The sequence below is a fragment of the Oryctolagus cuniculus genome, chromosome 13, assembly GCF_051225735.1.
Source record: "Oryctolagus cuniculus isolate XC-2025 breed Fujian yellow rabbit chromosome 13, ASM5122573v1, whole genome shotgun sequence".
In the NCBI taxonomy this organism is placed as follows: domain Eukaryota; kingdom Metazoa; phylum Chordata; class Mammalia; order Lagomorpha; family Leporidae; genus Oryctolagus; species Oryctolagus cuniculus.
Window position 1 is genome coordinate 16660908 of NC_142879.1, and position 19948 is coordinate 16680855.

Genomic DNA, 19948 nt, shown 5'->3' on the forward strand with positions numbered 1-19948 from the left:
AAAACAGTTTTTTTTTAAAAGAGGCAGAAGTAGGGCCACGGGAAGTGGTATCTGTTTTCAAAATCTCTGAATTTCTCAGTGCACACACCGCTGAAGCTATTCCTCTTGAAAGCAAGGGCCCCCGAGAGCAGATACTTGATATTTAGAGATGTACACTGCCACTAGCCAAAAGCACAGTTCATTCTCAGAGAAGCCTGTGAATTTCTTCAGAAAAGCTCTTATATTTTTAAAAAGATTTATTCATTTGAAAGAGCTACAGAGAGGAGAGAGAGACAGAGAGAGACAGAGAGAGGTCTTCTGTCTGCTGGTTCACTCCCCAAATGGCTGCAACAGCTGGAGCTGAGCTGATCCGAAGCCAGGAGCCAGAAGCTCCCTCTGGGTCTCCCACATGGGTGCAGGGGCCCAAGGACTTGGACTATCTTCCACTGCTTTCCCAGCCCATAGCAGCGAGCTGCATCAGAAGAGGAGCAGCTGGGACTAGAACAGGTGCCCATATGGGATGCCGGTGCTGCAGGTGTCAACTTTACCCACTACGCCTTAGCACCAGTCCCTCAAATTCTTAAAAATGTATGGTTCTGTGAGCTCAGGGCCATTCAGGAGGACACAGCCTCCAATCCCAAGTTGAATCCCAAATTGTACTGCAACAAATGGCAGCTGCACGCACTGTGACCTCACGGCCATAACAAGGGTTGTGTCGCGAGGAAGGGAAGGGATGCTGTTCACTAAGCCCGCCCCTCGCCAGGAGGCAGTCCTACACTTTTCTCACTCAGCAGTCGTGGATGAGACAGCCCATGAGGTATTACTTTGTACAGACGAGGGAGTGAAGACGGAAATAACCTGTCCAAGGTCATGGAGGTACTGGCAGCCTGCTGGGACCCGCACTCCAAGTGAGCGACAAACAGGTCCCACTCCAAAGCTGAGGCTCTTGGCACCACAGCACATGGGGCTAAACGTACCCCAGGCATAACCAACAAAGAGGGACAGAGCACTGCAAAAAAAGAAACTAAGCAGCTGTTAACGACAACTTTAACATTTGCTCAGTGTCTCCTGATCGTTTATTTGACCTGCAATAGTAGGATAGCTTTTATCACGACGGAGCTATTTATAGCCATTTTGAGTTAAGAGTAAATACACTGCATGAGTAAAGTAAATGAAGAAAATTAATTAAATAAAAGACTTTTGGCCACAGACAGTTCTGAAGCTGACAAGATTTAATAAAGGCATTCTCTTTGTAACATGATTCTCATACAAATATATTTTCCACCATTCATTCAATAGTATAACAAATTATTTAGTATAAATATAAATATATATATATACACATACATACTGCATTTGCAAAGACAGTAGAAAGTTCCTGACAATGAAATCGTGAGTTCAGAAAACAGAAACCGAAGCTCTAACACTGCCACAGCAATGCTTTAAGAAGCCAATCTTCAGGAAAAAGCCGCATCCATCCAGTTGCCTTCCTTATAATTGGTGGTGAAAGTGCTACTTGGCAGAGCATTGACTGATAAAATTGACAGAATTGTAGAAAGAATACAAGCTGAATGCCAAAACTAAAAGACAACAGAAACACATTTGTTACACTGCACCATTTAAAAACACCTGGGAAGGTGAGCATGGTTCACTAGTATTGCTCTGACTACCACGATCAGTATCTATTTAATCTCTCCCTACAAGGAAGCCATCAGATGTATTCATGGTACTAACAATTTCAACCAGTTATGCGGAAAGTACAAGTGGTGCCTACAAGTGCAGAGGGCAAATGAAAAGGATCCGCTTTCTGGAAAGAATTACCCTCTAAGAACTGCTCAGAATCACCCAGAGTTACTAAGGACTCTTCAGATTACACGAATGTCTAGCTAGTCCCTTAATGTAAGATCCCACAAGTAGAATATTATCTTTATTGCTTGATTATTGTTTTTTAAAGCTGGCAAATAAAGATCACGAATCTTCGTCAAATCATACACAAACTTTCATCACACCCTTAGCAAACAAGCAAGATCATGAGAAGGTCCAGCCTCTGATCTCGCACCCCCACCCAACAGTTGAGAGCTGCCTCTGGCAGCATTTCAATTGGTTTTAAATTGTATTCATACAGCCCTCATTTGGGAGCACAGATAACATCGTGAACTACTAGGCCAGCAAGCCCTATTAATAATATATAACTCCACTCTCCTTAGGTAGCTCCTTACAGTTGGGAAAACATAGGAAAGCATCCTCTCAAACACTATGCCCAAGGACAAGCCTCTGCGAAGAGTCTGATTTCACACTGCCAGTCAGGCCGCCTTGTCACCTGCACTGGCCATTTCACCACCAACCTCATTCTGCTTTGCACAGGAGAGAAAGTACAGGCACAAATGTAACTGTTCGGGTTCCCATTCACGAGAAAATACCCTGCACCCAGAATAAGGAACCAGCTGTACATGGTAGCTCAAGGAGAAACTGAGGCTTGGTCCTGAATCCCCTTTTCCTGGCGTTCCAGCATGGTGACCATTCCACTGAAACCTGTCCACTGAGGAACTTCACACGCCAGCACTTTGAAACCAGGATTCCGTGAGGGTTACACTGTTCACAGCCACTGCGAGGCCACTCAGACACGTACTTCACTATTTATCCTGATTTTGTTTCAAGTTCTCCTGCGTGCCAAGTGTGCCTGCTCTTTCCCAGATAGTCACAAAGTGCCTACACAATGGTATTCACACCCACTGAATCCTGCGGGGCAGGCACTCCTCTGAGCCCACTGAGGGGGCCAAGGCAGGGAGCTCACAGACACGCGTGGGCGCCCCTCTACGCCTGCCACAGTCAGCCCTGCGGGGTTTAGACTGTAGTGGCTGTCGTTCTTCTCTAGTGTTCTGATCACAGCTCTCCCAGGGGGTCAATACACTGGCTCCTTCTTCAGATCCTAAACACAGGAGGAGCGACTCAGCCCGAGACTCCAGTTCCCGGAGGCCACCAGGTGGTACTCTGCCCCCACGGCAGTCCACAGAGGAAGAGCGCACACTGAAGCCCTCATGAACCTCCCTGGCCAACCTGCAGATACTCCCAACACAGCTCCGGAGAAGATTCACGTCATCATGGCATCCTGTGCAAAAAGGAAAGGAAAAGTTAATTAACACTCTCAGTTGTCATCAGGCATTTATTACTGCCGTGTGATGCCAGGTCAAAGTGACCACATCAAGACAACAGCAAACTACTTAGAGTTTGCAACTAAAGTCTTACCGGTTGGAGGCAGAAGTACTGATGTACTTAAGTGGGACTTCAGTTACACAAGTTCCTACATTAATGACTAGTATCAATAAAGCAGCATTAGGTAGGCTTTAATTAAGAACCTAGGCCAGGAAAGATGCCTGAGCCTCTGAAAATCATAATTTTTGATTATCAATTCCATTTGGAGTACCTACCTTTCAGTGCAGATATAATAATTTGAACTGTTTTCTCTACGCAATGTATTAACTTCAAGACTTCCGGGGCAAGATTAATCATCTCCTTGGAATCTTGGTGTCCAGAATCTTTCTCTTGTACTTGAGTACCAAAACTTTCCTGTGTAAATGAAAGTTATATTTTTAACAAAGCTACATGGAAACATGGCTTCATCGATGATTTCAACTGCCAGAATCTTTTTTTAAAGGCTTTATTTATTTATTGGCAAGGCAGAGTTACAGAGAGAAAAAGAGAGAGGGAGAGATAGAAAGAGAGATCTTCCATCTGCTCATTCACTCCCCAATGGCCGCAACAGCTGGGGCTGGGACTGGGGCTGGGGCTGGGGCCAGACTGAGCCAGGAGCTTCTTTGTGACTCCCATGTAGGTGCAGGAGCCCAAGCACTTGGGCCATCTTCCACTGCTTTCCCAGGTGCATTAGCCAGGAGCTGGACTGGAAGTGGAGCAGCAAGGACTCTTTATTTATTTATTTTGAAGGAAAAATGAGGGAGACAGAGAAAGAGATCTGTCTGCTGGTTCACTCCCCAAATGCCTGCAACAGCTAGGGCTGGGCCAGGCTAAAGCCAGAAGGCCAGAACTCCATCCAGGTCTCCCACCTGCTGCTTTCCCAGATGCATTAGCAAGAAGCTAGATCAGAAGTGGAACAGCCAAGCTGGTCAGGGATGCAGGCGTCCCAAGCAGTAGCTTGACCAGCTACTGTGCCACAGTACCAGCTTTTTTCTGTTTACTTGTGTCATGAAAATAATTTGTCTAATTCACATGTACGTTAAAAATCTTTGGGGGCCAGCGCTGTGGCTCAATAGGCTAATCCTCCGCCTTGCGGCGCCGGCACTCCGGGTTCTAGTCCCGGTCGGGGCGCCAGACTCTGTCCCGGTTGCCCCTCTTCCAGGCCAGCTCTCTGCTGTGGCCCGGGAGTGCAGTGGAGGATGGCCCAAGTGCTTGGGCCCTGCACCCCATGGGAGACCAGGAAAAGCACCTGGCTCCTGGCTTCAGATCAGCGCGATGCGCAGGCCGCAGCGCACCGGCTGCGGCGGCCATTGTGGGGTGAACCAACGGCAAAAAGGAAGACCTTTCTCTCTGTCTCTCTCTCTCTCACTGTCCACTCTGCCTGTCAAAAATAAAAAAAATTAAAAAATTAAAAAAAAAAATCTTTGAGGCTGGCGCTGTGGCATAGTGGGTAAGGCAGTCACCTGCAGTGCTGGCGTCCCATATGGGTGCCAGTTCGAGTCCTGGCTGCTCCACTTCAGATCCAGCTCTCTGCTATGGCCTAGGAAAGCAGTGGAGGATGGCCCAGTGTGGGAGACCCAAAAGAAGTTCCTGGCTCCGGATTGGCGCACTTCCGGCCGCTGTGGCCAATTAGGGAGGAACCAGCAGGCAGGAAGACCTCTCTCTCTGCCTCTACTTCTCTCCCTGTGTAACTTTGCCTTTCAAATGAATAAATACATCTTTTAAAAAAATCTTTGAGCACACTGATTATTAAACACAATTTTTAGTCTACAGTGAATACTGGAATCAGTTATTTTATATATACATATATACACATCTCATCCCTTAGTCATTACTAACACCAGTAAGCAGCGAGAGAGCTATCAAACATGCTGCCATTACCTAGGGACATAAGAGTTGTCTTTGGCTAAGGATAAAGTCTGAAACAAAACAGCAACACTTGAACCAAATGAAATGATCAAATATGTTAAATAAAATTAAACAAAAATAATTTAAAGTGTCTCTTACTTTTTTCCATTCAGCAAAGATGTCTTCAAGAGATCTAATCAACTCAATGGCATTCACTTTCATCTGTTTGGTAGCCTACAGAGAATATCAAAATAGTTTTGAGTACAAATACTTATTCAGAAATGTAAAAATCCTGGAATAGTATGGGACCAGATGAGAAGGAGTTCCCATGGGGAAGTAACACACTGGAGCTGTTTCTGGGACTGCAAGTTAAGGACCCAAATCACATCAGTGGAACAGCTTTCCAACTAAATTGCATATAGATTTCTGCATTAATTAGGGAAACTGATGTTTGTTATAACAGAATTAGTCTTCTATTTAAATATCTATAGGTATGGAATTTCTAAAACTTCCCTTGGAAGGGAGTGAGGGGACTAACACACAAGCTAAGAGTCCTAGAATGCTGACTTTTATGACTTGATTCTTGGTGACAGGCGTAGGCAGCATATTTCCTAAAGTTAAGAGTACAGACCCTTGGTCCCCACTCCCAGAGGAGAGCCTCAGGCTAAACCCCTGGCCTTTGCCTTTCTACTGCCCCCTGAGGAGCGTGCTTACTTAATTTCCCCCAGAGGATCCCCCAGGGCAGCTCCCTAGGTCTCACTCAGATTTGCTCTAGGTGGTAAAAACAGAACAGGCAAATTCTTCTGCTCCCTCAGCTTTAAAACTGCAACTCTACTGTGGAGTCCGTTTTCTGTCTCTTTGGCTATTTAATTTTCTTCTCAGGGCTCTTACAGGTTTGACTTAGGAGCATGGGATCTTAAAGCTGCACCATGAGTGACAGGACAGCCCCAGCACCCGGCAGGAAGAGGAAGGCGGGCAGAGGTGTGCACAGAGCTGGGGACAAGGTAAACTGCTGCCAGCTGGGACGGCCTCAGAACAGCAGCCACGCGGACCGCGCCCGCTCTCACAGCCTGCTAAGAACACTCACGCACATTTCAGCTCCGTTTCTCGTTCCACTCTTTGGCGCTTGCCATAAAAATCCCACTTTGCAAACCATGACAGAGGGCCTTAGTGAGTCACAGCGCTGCTGCTGAGCCGCCAACAGGCGCTGCAAGGGACTCTGTCTCCCGTGTCCCTTTCTTCAAGGCCACACTAGAACCCAGCTCAGCCTCACAGCTGGGACAGGAGCAGGACCACAGAGCCTGACCAGTGACGGTGTGAGCTGCTGTGAGCTGCTCTTGGAAACGTTTAGCTTTTAAAGCAAACACACCACCCAGGAGAGGGGCAGACTCACAGCGAGGAGAGATGCGCACCAGCAAGCTGAGTGAGGCAAGACTCGCGGGGCTGTGTACGGAGCCTAAACCTCTGCTGTTTCCTAATCCCTCACACAAGCCTCAGAAAAAGTTCAGGAAGTGATTAGCCCCATTTTTAAAGGGGGACAAGCGGGGCTCAGGCAAGTCATTCAAGGACACACAGGAATTAGGAGAGATTTCACGTTGGTGTCTTCCCCCGTTCAGTCTGTCTGGACAGAGATAAATCATACAGTCCTGCAGTGTGAGGAAGGGGACTGAGAACCCCCGTGGCTTTCAGAACTTCACCTCAGCCACTTGGAGCCAGCAGTACCTTAGTGCCAAATGCTTTCTCCCTAGACAGAAAAAAAAATCTCACTTCCCCCACGCCTTCCTGGAAAGTCCCACCCAGAGGTGTGGCAGCAAACAGCTGCGCCCCCGGTCTGCTGGGCTAGATCAGTGTGTCCGTAAGTGAGGAGGCACCAGGCAGCTGAGAGCTTAGGAACAGGAACGCCCCGGTAGCTCCACCCCAGCTGCCTGAGGCCCGCAGGAGCAATGCAACGGGCAGGGACGGCTTCAACAATCTGTTACGAGATTCTAGAACAAACAGGCCTCGGATCGGCGTGATCCCCACTTCACCAGCAGCGATGCTCAACAGAGCAAACAGCCACCAACAGTGACTGACACACGAGCACGGCAGGGCGAGCTCTGCCTGAAGCAGAACGTGCGACTCCAGCTCAGACTCGGAGAGCGCGTGACCGGGCAGGGCCCCCAGTCCCCGGACCCTCGGGGGGGGGGGGGGGGGGACAGCGATTTCCGCCTCGGCTAGCAACTGCCACAGCCTGGGACACAGCTATCCCAGGAGAGGGGACAGGGCCAGGCACTGAGCGACCTGCCGAATGCTAAGTGGAAGGCAGTGGTGCCAGGGTTCCACCTCAGGTCTCCCAACAGCAAATCCCAGACCCCTCCTCACGTGCGAACTCTACGACAGCCTTGGTTTTATGCTTTATCATGAGTTTTACCTGGAGCGTAAGAAAGTGTATTTCAGAAAATCACTGACCGTTCACATCTCTATCTGCTGATATGAAATAATTTGTATGAATGCTCCGGTAAGGTATTTCAAGATATTAGATCAAGAAATGTTAGCTTCTATTCTAAGGTGGAAGAGCGAGACCCAAACAAAGATGAGGAGGCAAACGGCAGGCAGAAAGTGAGCACCGCACTCCCTGCTTAGCAGTTCCTCGACAGACTGAACTTTGATGGAAACATGTGTTAAGAGGCAGCAGCAGGACCGGCGCTGTGGTGCAGCAGGTTAAAGCCCCGGCCTGAAGAGCTGGCATCCCATATGGGCGCTGGTTCTAGTCCCGGCTGCTCCTCTTCCCATCCAGCTCTCTGCTATGGCTCTCTGCATCCACCTGGGAGACACAGAAGAAGCCCCTGGCTCCTGGCTTTGGATCAGCGCAGCTCCAGCCGTTGCGGCCATCTGGGGAGTGAACCAGCAGATGAAGACCCCTCTCTCTGTCTCTACCTTTCTCTGTAACTCTTTCAAATAAAATACGTCTTAAAAAAAAAAAAAAAAAAAAAAGAGGCAGCGGCAAAATATTAACAGCAGAGGTTGCAGTGACTCAAGAACCACTTGGGAAAACACTGCCATGACATCAGGATATTATTAGCCTCTTCAATAAGAAGTAATTCAACATAAATTACACACTAAAAACCTAATTAATTGAGTTAAACTTTTTTTATTTTTAAGCAATTTACTCAACATTCTTGTTGAAGCTTGATTTTTAAACTATTTTTAAAAATTAAGTTCAGGGCCAGCACTGTGGCACAGCAGGTTAACGCCCTGACCTGAAGCACCAGCATCCCATATGGGTGCTGGTTCAAGACCCAACTGCTTCACTTCAGATCCAGCTCTCTGCTATGGCCTGGGAAAGCAGCAGAAGATGGCCCAAGTCCTTGGGCCCCTGCACCTGCGTGGGAGACCCAGAGGAAGCTCCTGGCTCCAGATTGGCACAGCTCTGGCCGTTGTGGCCAACTGGGGAGTGAACCATCAGATGGAAGACCTCTCTCTCTCTGCCTTTCCTCTCTCTGTGTAACTCTGAATTCCAAATAAATAAATAAGTCTTTAAAAACAAAAATTGAGCTCATACATTATCTAGTATATATAGAACACTTACTCATCTTACCTCAATTGGTGAGCACTGCCTTAAGAGTTCATGCCGAAGTTCTTTTGCTTTTTCCCATCCAGAATCTAATAAAACCTTCATTCCTAAGCCTACACCATCACAAACAGCATCCACAAACTCCTCCTAGAAAGAGTTTTTAAGCATTAACTGATGAAGTCGGATGTTTTATTATATATATTTATGTTTTTAAAAATTATCAAATAATCAAATTATATTTTCTGCTTATTTTAGAGACTTTAACATATCCAGGTTTATTAAGTTCAACCAACGCTAGAACAAGAATTAACAGTCTATATAGAAGTAAAATTTGTAAATCTGTAATTTAGTAGTAGTAATGTTTATCCGGGCCAGTGCTGTGGTGTAGTGGGTAAAGCCTCCATCTGCAATGCTGCTATCCCATACAGGTGCCAGTTAGAGTCCTGGCTGCTCCACTTCCGATCCAGCTCCCCACTAATGTGCCTGGGAAAGCGGTGGAGGATGGTCCAAGTGCTAGGCCCCTGCACTCACAAGGGAAGACCCAGAGGAAGCTCCTGGCTCCTGGCTTCAGTCTGGCCCAGCCCCAGCCATTGTGGCCATTGGGGAGTGAACCAGCCAATAGATCTCTGCCTCCTCTCTCTCTCTAACTCTTGCCTTTCAAATAAATAAAAATAAATCTTCAAAAAATAAAAAAAGAATGTTTATCATTTTAGGCAGGACATTATGTTGCTAGAACATAGTAACATTCTATTACTACATTTTTGAAAGCACTCGTAATCAAAGCAAGCAAATAAATTTTCTCTAGAATTGTGGAGTTTTACAAGAAAAGCCTCCCCAGCAGATGGCTCTCCTGGAACCAGGACCTCTAAAGGTGAAGGGAGGTTTGCAGTGTCCCCCAGTGTTCCTCTAACTTAGACTGAAAGCTGTAGAACTTACTGCTCAACCACTAAAGTACAACTATTTTTAAAACTAGAAAGCACTTGTCATGTTGAGTGACACCATTTCCCCAGGGGTCTAGTGTTCTGCAGGCTAACATACCTGGACACTGGCAGCCTTGTCATCACTGTTCTCCAGAAAGTACAGCTTGCTCCCTTTCAGAACTGTTAACTGGCCCACATACTTTATAGCCTGATGGACAATCTGGATCATTTTCTCTTGAGTCTCTTTTACCATTGATGAAATATCCGAACAGCATCCCTAAGACACAGAAACAGACCAGTGTGTCTGATACACGAGAGGAGATAAAATAAGAAAAACAACACAAATTCTACTAGAGTAGAATGTGGAAAGTCTCTTGGTGGGTCCTATTACATAAGATTGTTCCAAATATTCTAGGACATTTTGTTAGGATTTCTAATTATCCATTTGTAAAAGCAAAACCTGACCCTCTTAATTTTATCTTCTTCCTTTGTAATTCAAGGAATTCTTATGGAGTAGTTCACTAACAGGCAGATGGCTGGGAATTTTCCTATAATAATAAAACCCATGCTTTACAGCTTGGCAGATAAGGTGTCCAGAATAAAGCACATATTTCCCGTTGATACTTGGAGTTAGATGTGGTGAGATGAAGTTCTGGCCAAAGACATATAAATAGATGTATCATGTGGTGATTTCCAGAAACTGCCCTGAAAAGAAAGTAAACCTAGCGGCTCGCGCTGTGGCGCAGTAGGCTAAGCCTGGGCCGGCGACGTCAGCATCCCATACAGGCACCGAGTTGTGACCCAGCTGCTCCTCTTCTGATCCAAATCCCCGTTAATGGCCTGGGAAAGCAGTGGAAGATGGCCCAAGAGCTTGGGCCCCTGCACCCGTGTGGGAGACCTGGAGGAAGCTCCTGGCTCCTGGCATGGGATCGGCCCAGCTCTGGCTGTTGTGGCCATTTGGGATGTGAACCAGTGGATTGAAGACCTTTCCGTGTTTCTCCGTTTCTCTGTCTGTAACTCTACCTTTCAAATAAATAAAGTCTTAAAAAACAAAGAAAGTATACCTGGCCCTGTCCTTCTTTGTCACTTCCATCCCACTGCACTAAAACCCAGATGAAGTTCCCTCACGGTGGGCCATGCAATCGAGGGCCACACTGTGAGCAGAGCCAGGGGGAGAGCTGGAAGGATTCTGGACTTTGTGGAGATGAGCCGCCATACCAGCTCCCAGCCTTTATGTGAGAGAAGGTAAGCTTTTAGCTTACTTTTTCCTTACAACCAAACCTAACCTTGCCGATACGAGGTGTTACAGCTTGGATAATAGCTTTGTGTTCCCTGAAGCCCCAATGTTTGCCCCCCACAAATCTTCTGCCAACAGTTAATGGGTAATGTGAATGGTTGATGGATGTGGGCTCAGTGGCAAGTCTTCAGGTCACTAAGGGCTTGCTCCCCAAGGGGAGATCTTGTAGGAGCGCTGGTTAGAGAAGCTGAATCCAGCCCAGCTATTTTCTCTCTGCTTCCTGGCCCACCAGGCAACCCTCCCTTTGCACGAGTTCCACTGTCCATTGCTCTCACCAGATACCAGGCTACTGGAGTCACTCATTCTTGGACTGCAAACCTTCAATACTGAACTAAAATCAATGTTTTCTTTTATAAGTTAGCTTCTCTCCTGTATTTAAGGTATTGTGACAAAAAGCTGACAAAGGTAAGTAGGAAAACAAAATTACTTCCCTTGCCTCTGCATCACCAGGCTTGTGGCTAATTCAGCATGAGCTGAAGCCCAATCCACAGTGAGAGCAGACTCTGCCTCTCTTCCCTGAGGTTGGCAGAGGAGAATGATGGAGCATGCACTCTGGGCCCACGCTGCCCGGGCCCAGATCTGACTTTTGTAGTTACACAAGCTGGACGAGCTACTTGTCTCCCCTGTGTCTCCATCTCATCTACAAAATGGAGACAATAATGGTTCCCACTTCTGCGGTGACCAGGAGAATTAAATGAGGTAATGTTTGTAAACCACTTGGAACCACCGGTGCAGAGCGCCACGTTAGTCTGGGGTCAGCACATCAATACAGACATCCACGGCCTCAGAAATTCCAAACTGAAAGCATTTCTGGAAATCCTCCAGATCGAATTTTGAGGAGGACACAGACAGTAGAGAAGTCAATAAATACTCTGAACAATGGAATTCTCCAGATGACAATGAGCAAACCAACTCACCTGTAAAAATAGCTGTAAGTAGCCTCCCAGCTTTTTAACTTCTTGTCTCAATTCATCTTCAAGTCTTGCTATTCTGGTGCCAGGCAGAAAATCACTCACCCAGTGCTTGATTAGCACCACAAGCTGCTCAAAAGCACACGCAATCTGGAGGGAATGCGACTGGGCTGCTCTATCAGAAGCAAACACTTGGAAAGAAGAGGGAAAATTAGGAAATCTCCAAATAGAAGAACCTGTATGATCACAATTAAAACACTTCAACGCAATCAAAACATGCATGCCAGATGTGCCAAACACTCAAACCAAAGTATGATGTGCAGAAAACCCTCGCTGCTGTGAGCTAACGAAAGCAATGCAACTGCTTACAGTTCTCCTGGCTTTCTTCATCTTGTTCTTCATGAGCTTTGGAAATGGAAAACAGCCCACTATAAATTGTAAGAAAGCTATCCATCAGGCTATCTGCCAGAGTTTTCTCTTCATCATAACTCCGCCCAAGAGAATCTAACGATGAACCAATCAACTCTTTGCAAATTCCAGGGAGAAATGATTCTGCTGACTTTGAGTAAATGGTGCAGGATTTTTCCATTAAGCCTGTATCAACAGAAAATAGTTTTCAGGCATGGTACTTTCACACAATCAAACCGATGCAACCATATTATAGAATCATTGGTCAGTAATTCAAAGTAGGTTATTCTCATTCCCATAGTCCTCATTTCTACATGCCACAGTGAAGCCTCAGTTTCATACAGATCAAGTAATCTCTCAACAGCAACAGCTCATAGCTTTAGTAGCTCAATTACAATACAGATAAGTGAATCCAAATATCCCATGTGACCACTGGCTTAATCTCCTTCTTTACTTTTCCATAGAGTTTAATTTTCCCTAACACCTAAGGAACAATATATAAATTGGTAAAAACAGTGGCAATTACATAAAATTAGAAATCTGATTAATTCATTAACTGGAAAAGTAGGCAATAAATAACATTAAAAGGAATGCCTCAGTACCTCTATTTTACAAGGACTCCTTCTCAAGGTATATGACGATCACAATAGGATAAAAATGACTATCTGCAATTAATACAGTGCATCTCTGAGAGACAGACACTGAAAAGGCATGATTTCCTAAGCACTGTCCAACCAGATTTAAATGGAGGGTTTTGAAAGAGCTCATTCAGACTCTGAAAAGAACTTTATCCTGAAGTGTTAACATATGAGCACAATGATTTCAATTTAAAATACATGATTAGTTTTCTGGTTCAGTCCATAGGTGACTGGAAGCAGCAAACTAAAAGAAGGGAAGAATAAAGGCATTAGGTGGGGAGTCTAGAACAAAGATAGGGCTTTGATTTGGGCAGAGGCAAAAAGAAAGCTACAAACCCGTAACTACAGGACACAAATGAATCAGTTTCATTATGATAATGATGACTACATTACAGTCATCAAGAATAGTTAGCTATATATCCTCTGTTTCAGAACACATTGTACTAATTCATACTAAAATCCAACATCAACATTTTAGAAAGCTCTGCACAATCTAGTCTCTGGGGCAGGTATTGAGCCTAGAGGTTAAGACACCAGTTAAAAGACACCTGCATCCCATATCGGAGTACCTGGGTTCAACCCCACTCTGGCTCCTGACTCCAGCTTCCTGTTAATGCAGACCCTGGGCGGCAGCAGTGAGGGCTCATGTAATTGGGTTTCTGCCACTCATGTGGCATACCTGGTTCCAGTTGCTGGTTGCAGCCTGGCTCAGCCCCAGCCCTTACATCTGAAGAGTGAACCAATGGATGAGAGCTCTCTCCTTCTCTCTCTCTCTCTCTCTCCCCTCCCTCCTTCTCTACATCCCCCCTCCTCCCTCCAATTAAAAAACAAAAAAGCCGCAGTGCTAAACCCTGGGCATAACCCTGCTGCCTAGGCCTCGTCCTCCATCCACCACCTCACAGGTGCCCAGACAGGTTTCTACCAAAGGCATTTGAGGGTTTCCATTTCTGTCTGAATTCTGCAAATAAGCAGGACCTCTTGCATCTCGGATTTCCCTGTAAAATCACCTTTGCAAAACATCTTGTTATCAGATATCTTTTTATTTTGGTGGTAAAGAAAAAACCTACTGCATATCTTAGATGAAATGAGCAGGATCATAATTATCTTCCTAAAAGATAATTTTATGACTAAAATAAAAGGAATCCCTAATTAATCTAAAGATGAGATCCCTATTTGGGCTGTTCATATTCCATTAGGACCTTTATCGAGTAGATTATGCTATTACATAGCAATTTTAGAACCTTCTTTTACTAAAGTAAAATTTACACACAATAATTATAGAGCACATAGCTTGTGTGTGTGTGTGTGTGTGTGTGTGTAACCCTGCCTTAGATCAACCCATTTCCACCATCCCCTCCCAACAGGTTTCTTCTTTGCAGTTCATATCCCCATCAGACCCCAACACTATTCTATTCTGAACCACATGGCTCTGTCAGCATGGAGCCTTCATGCACGTTTATGGATGTCATGTGAATGGGATCACACACTTTGTGTTCTTGTGTACTTGGCTTCTCTCATTCAACATTATGCTCCCAGATTCAGCCAAGTTGCTGTATCTAAGTCATTCCTTTTTTACTGTTGTGTACCAGTCTATTGTTAGCAGGCAGTAATTTTTAAAGTTTAGTTATTACAATTAGTTTCATAAACAAATTTATAGTATATCTATCTCTTCCTTCTATGGGCAAATCAACATTATAATAAATACTGGCACAAATAATTCCTGTATTTTTTTAAAGCTTTTTTAAAGTGAAGTAATTTTGGAATAGAGGGTACCTAATTATATAAAATTCAGAGGAACCAGAGGGCAGGGGGTGAAGAGTGGGCTGTCCTGTGCCTGACCCTCACCTCCCATGGACAATATGCACTTCCAGGCTGCGGTGGACCTCTCTACTCATAAGCATCCACGTACACATTTTTTCCCTCCTTCTTTCACAAACAATAGTGTATCACACACAACCTGCTGCACTTTGCTTTTTTCACTTATATAAAAATAATATTTTTTTCATTTTTTACTTATATATTTGAAAGGCAGAGAGACAAAGACAAACAGATCTGCCATGGATTGATTCACTGCCCAAATGCCTGCAACAGCTGGGCTGGGTCAGCCTAAAGCCAGGAGACCAGAACTCCATCGGGGTCTCCTAACACTGCTGCCAGGGACCCAAGAACTTCACCTGCTGCTCCCAAGGTGCTCACTGGGAGGAAGCTGGGATTGGAAGCAGAGCTGGCACTCGGAGCTGGGCACTCGGACATGGGATGCAGGCATGCCAAGCAGTGGCTTAACTGCTCTGCCAGATGTACACACCAGGAAATAATATTCTTACACATCTGTGCACAGATGTATCTTTCACAATTGAAATAGCTGCCCTACTCAAGGCCTTTAAATAAATCACAAAGTGAGAACTGCAAAAGCCTAACCGGGGCCCTAATCCACCAGCCTCATCTTACAGAGGGAAATGAAGCCCCCGGACCATGAAACAGTGTGCGCAAGACGTGAAACAAGGTAACATGAAACAAGGTCGCCTGGTGTTTCTCGCTGTGCAGAAAACCCGATGAAAAAGCACCTGAAGAACGTGGAGAATGTAGATTCCGAGCTGGGTGGACTTGCATGTCATGTAAACAACCAGAAACTCTTCTATTTTTCATCAAACTCCTGCTCCTAAAAAAAGGTAAACCATAAAATTAGTAGTTATGTAATACATGGAATGACATTATCTTTTTTAAAGATTTCTTTATTTATGTGAAAGGCAGAGTTACAGAGAGAGGGAGAGGCAGACAGAGACACAGACAGGGATCTTGCTTCTCTTGGTTCACTCCCTAAATGTCCACAATGGCTGTGGTGAGTCACCACAAATCCAGGAGCTTCACCTGGGTCTCTCACATGAGTGAAGGACCCAACTCCTTAGGCCACCTTCCACTACCTTCCCAAGCACATTAGCAGGAAGCTGGGTTGAAAGCTGGATTGGCTGGCACTCAAACTGGCAGTCTTATGTGAAGCCTGCACTGCAGGTGATGGCTTAACCCACCGTGCCAATGCCAGTGCCATGAACTGCTATTACTAAAAATATTTCTCTTTTAATTCTCTAAGAAAAATGGACATGCATATGTGTGTTTTCTATGAAGGACTAAAGTCATTTGATTAACTGAAGGAGAATTTTACTTTTTAGAGGTACTTTTTTTTTAAAGATTTTATTTGTTTATTAGAGAGTTAGAGTTACAGACAGTGAGAGGAAGAGACAGAGGGAAAGTCTTCTGTCCACTGGTTCACTCCCCAAATGGCCGCAATGGGCGGAGCTGCACCAATCCGAAGCCAGGAGCCAGGAGCTTCCTCTGGTCTCCCACACAGGTGCAGGGGCCCAAGGACTTGGGCCACCTTCCACTGCTTTCCCAGGCCATAGCAGAGAGCTGGATTGTAAGAGGAGCAGCCGGGACTAGAACTGGCACCCAGTATACCGGTGCGACAGGCAGAGGATTAACACACTGCACCACAGCGCCGGCCCCTAGAGGTACTGTTCTAAGCTTATATTTAACTAAATAGATTGAGCACTTCTATTTCCAGGCTCTGTATACTACAATCAAAAAAAAAAAAAAAAACACATGGCTGCTGGGGTCACTAAGCTTAAAGTCCACAGCAAAAGAGAAAACTTAGACTCATAATTACATATTGTGATGAATGTTCTAGGGCCGACAGTGCTGTGGTAGACCCTACAGAACTTGACCTGGCCCTTGGAGTTGGGAGGGCCTCCTGGAGAAGTGACCCTGATGGATGAGTCGGAGTTAGCCAAAGAGGGCACAGGCTCGGGAACAGAGAATCATGTCTCAGACACAGGCACCAGGACGTGGGAAGACTTGGTGATAAATGAAAGCATTTTATATGCAAAGAACCAAAGGGGGTTCAGGACTGCAATCTGTGATGTGAGAGAGACAGTGACCATGGATAAGGCCGGGAGGGCTAGCTTGAGGCTGACCTTGTGTTGGTTAAGGAAGGATTTTACTTAGGGAAATAGTCTAAATAAATAAGCATCTAGGTAGATATTCGCAACGCTGTGTGTGAAGTACACCTGTCAAGTGTAGCAGCAGCAGAAAGGAAGTGATTCCATCTCCAATTGCTCTTTCCACACATTTCCCACAGTCTAGAAAACCCACAAGTCTCTCCCATGAGTGTAACTAGTTGTGTAGCTGTCACTCTGTTTCTAGAAAAGGGAGCCCACCCTTATTGCTATTGGAAAAGGGGATTTTGACTCACTGCCACTGGAAAAAGCAGCCCATTCCCATGCTGCCATTCCCCTACCAACCTCCTGAACTGCAATTCGGCTCATTACATCAATAAAACCACTTGAGTCAGTGCCCTGAACTGAAATCTAGTGGGGCCTTTGGTGAACTCTCTACCACTCTTAAACAAAGGCATTTCATCAGTAGTAGCCTAAATGTTTCAAATATAAATTTTTTCCCATGAACTCCTAAAAGAAAAACACAGAGCTACAACTGACAAAAAGAGATAAAATGTAACTTCACAAATATTAGCTTTCTAGTTAGGGGTGGAAGGAAAAGGTACATTATTACAGTAAGTCTAAACCAGGAAAACTATTATTCTTGCAATACTATCATAGTTAAACAATGTTTAAACCCAAATAAAGAAAATGCTTGTCACATTCCTCTCAAAGAGTTTTTACTTAACCTTAGGGGAAAATTTACTTTTAACTGTCAACAGCACACATCAAAATTTATAGGCAGCCGAACCAGCCTCGTTTCCTGCAGAACAACTGTGGCATCTCATTGTCCAGGGGCAGCTCTATAATTAAGAATCTGTCAGTGTTTCCATTACCTGCAGCATGCTCAGAGTTAGCAATTCTGTCATAAACATTCTTACAAGGCTGAAGCTTCACACACAAGGTCTCAGACTAAGAGCAATTCATTTTTTTAAAAAATATGATACGTTTAAATTACAGTCCTCAAAAATATCTCTGCCAAAGATGAAAACACCCCATTTCAAAATCTTAGAAAATATTGAGAAGTTTTGATTTTTTGTTAACATTTTAAACTTCTGCTGATTTCCTAATTAGGAACCTAAAAGCAAGAAAGTTAGATGTAAATCATCAACATCCAATAGGCTAAAATGCTGATTAACAATTAATGCTTATTAGTGATTAATGTTTGTATTGTGATCCAGCAGCTGCAGTACACTGTTTATATCTATTTAGAATAAAAGTAGTAAGAATCAAAGGAATTCATAAATTATTCTCTGGTGAATGTTTTGGTTTCGTTTACATTTCGGTAGTTTATGTCACCTTGGTTGGAGTAAATATCCCAAGCCCCATCTGCCAAATTCTACCCAAGGACCACCTTTGGCTCATGTTAGTGCCACAGCCTCACTCGGCCTTGAGTCCTAAAACATTACATAAAGCTGTCTCTGTCTGTTTCTGGGCACTGGGCCAGAGTCACACCTTCCCTGTGCTCTAGGAGTGCACCTCACTCAGTAGTCAGCAGCACCCGGCATCAGAGCTGCCATTTACCGAGCACTCCTCACTGCAGTGGGGCTTTACATGAGCGACCTCTAATCCTCACAGCCACCGCAGCTTCTTCCTTGTCAGTCCCAAGCTGTAGGTCACAGCAGTCAGGGGGAACAGGAGTAGCAGCTGCTCTCTAAGGCCTCCCTTACCTCAACAAGAAATCCCTGTGGAGCTGCTGTCTACTACTGTCTCCTTTTACAGATGAGAAAACCGAAGGCTACAAATGTGAAGTCACTTGTCCATAACCACACACCAAGCACAGATGAGAATCCAGAGCTCCAATGCCAGACCTGCGATCTTTTTACTCTTTTACCTTGTAGGGGTACAGACAGGTTCCCTACAGTGAAGTTCAGACTGTGTTTAAAGGATCTGCGTTGTATCTGTTAGAATAATGCTCATTATTATACTTACTGTGGCTTAGCACTTAGCACACAGCAAATAAAGCAGAAATAATAGGGAAAAGGTCACTATAAAGTAGCTCCATCTCTTTGAGAAGAATCATAGATGAGCTTAAAATAAGGATGATCAAAAACAAAAGGGAGAGGTCTAGAAAGATCTGGAAACTGCAGTGGATTCTGATCTGCAGCTGAAGGCAATGAGATTGTAAAGATATGACAACTAATTTAAATAGAAAGATGCTACTTCATATGCACTGGAGAGACAATATAACATGCTTAGCAAAGCCAAGCGCTTTGGAGGGACTCAAACATGAATTTCAGCACTAGCTCTTCCTCTGACAATGAACAGTTCGACAGCCTCTTTAAACCCTCAGTTTCTCCATCTGTAAAATGGGGATCCTAGCCTTGGGGTGAGGAGGAAACAAGACCATGTGCAGCGAACTTCCTCAAGTGTTCTTTTTACTTTTTAAGACTTACTCATTAGTTGCGAGGCAGAGTTAGAGAAAGAGGGAGAGAGGCAGAAAAAGGTCTTCCCACCTGCTGGTTCACTCCCCAGATGGCTGCAATGGCCAGAGCTGGGCTGGTCTGAAGCCAGAGGCTTAACCTACTGCACCTCAGCACTGGCCCTCAACAAATGTTCTCGATAATGCTGCTTCTGAAGACAGAAGAATGTTACTGAACTTCACATCCTGAAAATGCCCAAATGCTTCCTTCAAAAATTTCACACAGAATGGAATTAAAAGATAAGCTTGATTTGGTCAAACAGTGCTGATATCCATGAATATGAGAGGTCTTCAAAAAGTTCATAGAAAATTGTATATTATTGAAAAACTATACACAGATTTCAAAAATTTTGGAGGTAGCCTGGGAACCTCTAACTCATCACATTCAAAAGCAATGTCTCTTATCTTCCCCATCTCAGGAAACACCTCTTCCCTCTCCATCAGTCAAGCAACTGAAAACCAGGAGTCAACCCCAGGTGCCCTGGCACCTTCAACCCCACAAGCAGGCACCGAGTCCTCTGCCTGTCACCTTGACTATGGGCACTGCCTGAGCTTCCTTCCAGATTTCCTGCTTGGCCTGAGTTCAGGTCTTTATCACCTGCTCTTGCCTCTGCCTCCCTCATTGGGAGGCCTTGACGTCAGGGAGTATTTCTTTTTTTTTTAAAGATTTATTTATTTTTATTTGAAAGTCAGAGTTACACAGAGAGAGAGAGAGAGAGAGACAGAGAGAGAGAGAGAGAGGTCTTCCATCTGATGGCTCACTCTCCAACTGGCCACAACAGCCAGAGTTG

At 44.9% G+C, this 19948-nt stretch overlaps 1 protein-coding gene across 2 annotated transcripts in view; it reads right to left on the reverse strand.

Annotated features, from left to right (window-relative positions):
• Positions 1 to 1193: 1193 nt before the first annotated feature.
• The window catches only part of KIF14 (kinesin family member 14), a 70511-nt gene continuing 51756 nt past the window's right edge, over positions 1194 to 19948 (reverse strand). For both annotated transcript variants that reach the window (XR_016219531.1, XM_017347875.4), the window contains exons 23-30: positions 15311 to 15405; positions 12070 to 12294; positions 11707 to 11891; positions 9611 to 9769; positions 8597 to 8719; positions 5179 to 5253; positions 3408 to 3546; positions 1194 to 3088 (exon numbers count right to left, since the gene is read on the reverse strand). Coding sequence is in view for 1 of the 2 variants with exons in the window: in XM_017347875.4 (XP_017203364.1) it covers positions 2703 to 3088; positions 3408 to 3546; positions 5179 to 5253; positions 8597 to 8719; positions 9611 to 9769; positions 11707 to 11891; positions 12070 to 12294; positions 15311 to 15405 (1387 nt within the window). In the remaining variant the exon portion in view is untranslated. The remainder of the gene's footprint in view (positions 3089 to 3407; positions 3547 to 5178; positions 5254 to 8596; positions 8720 to 9610; positions 9770 to 11706; positions 11892 to 12069; positions 12295 to 15310; positions 15406 to 19948) is intronic.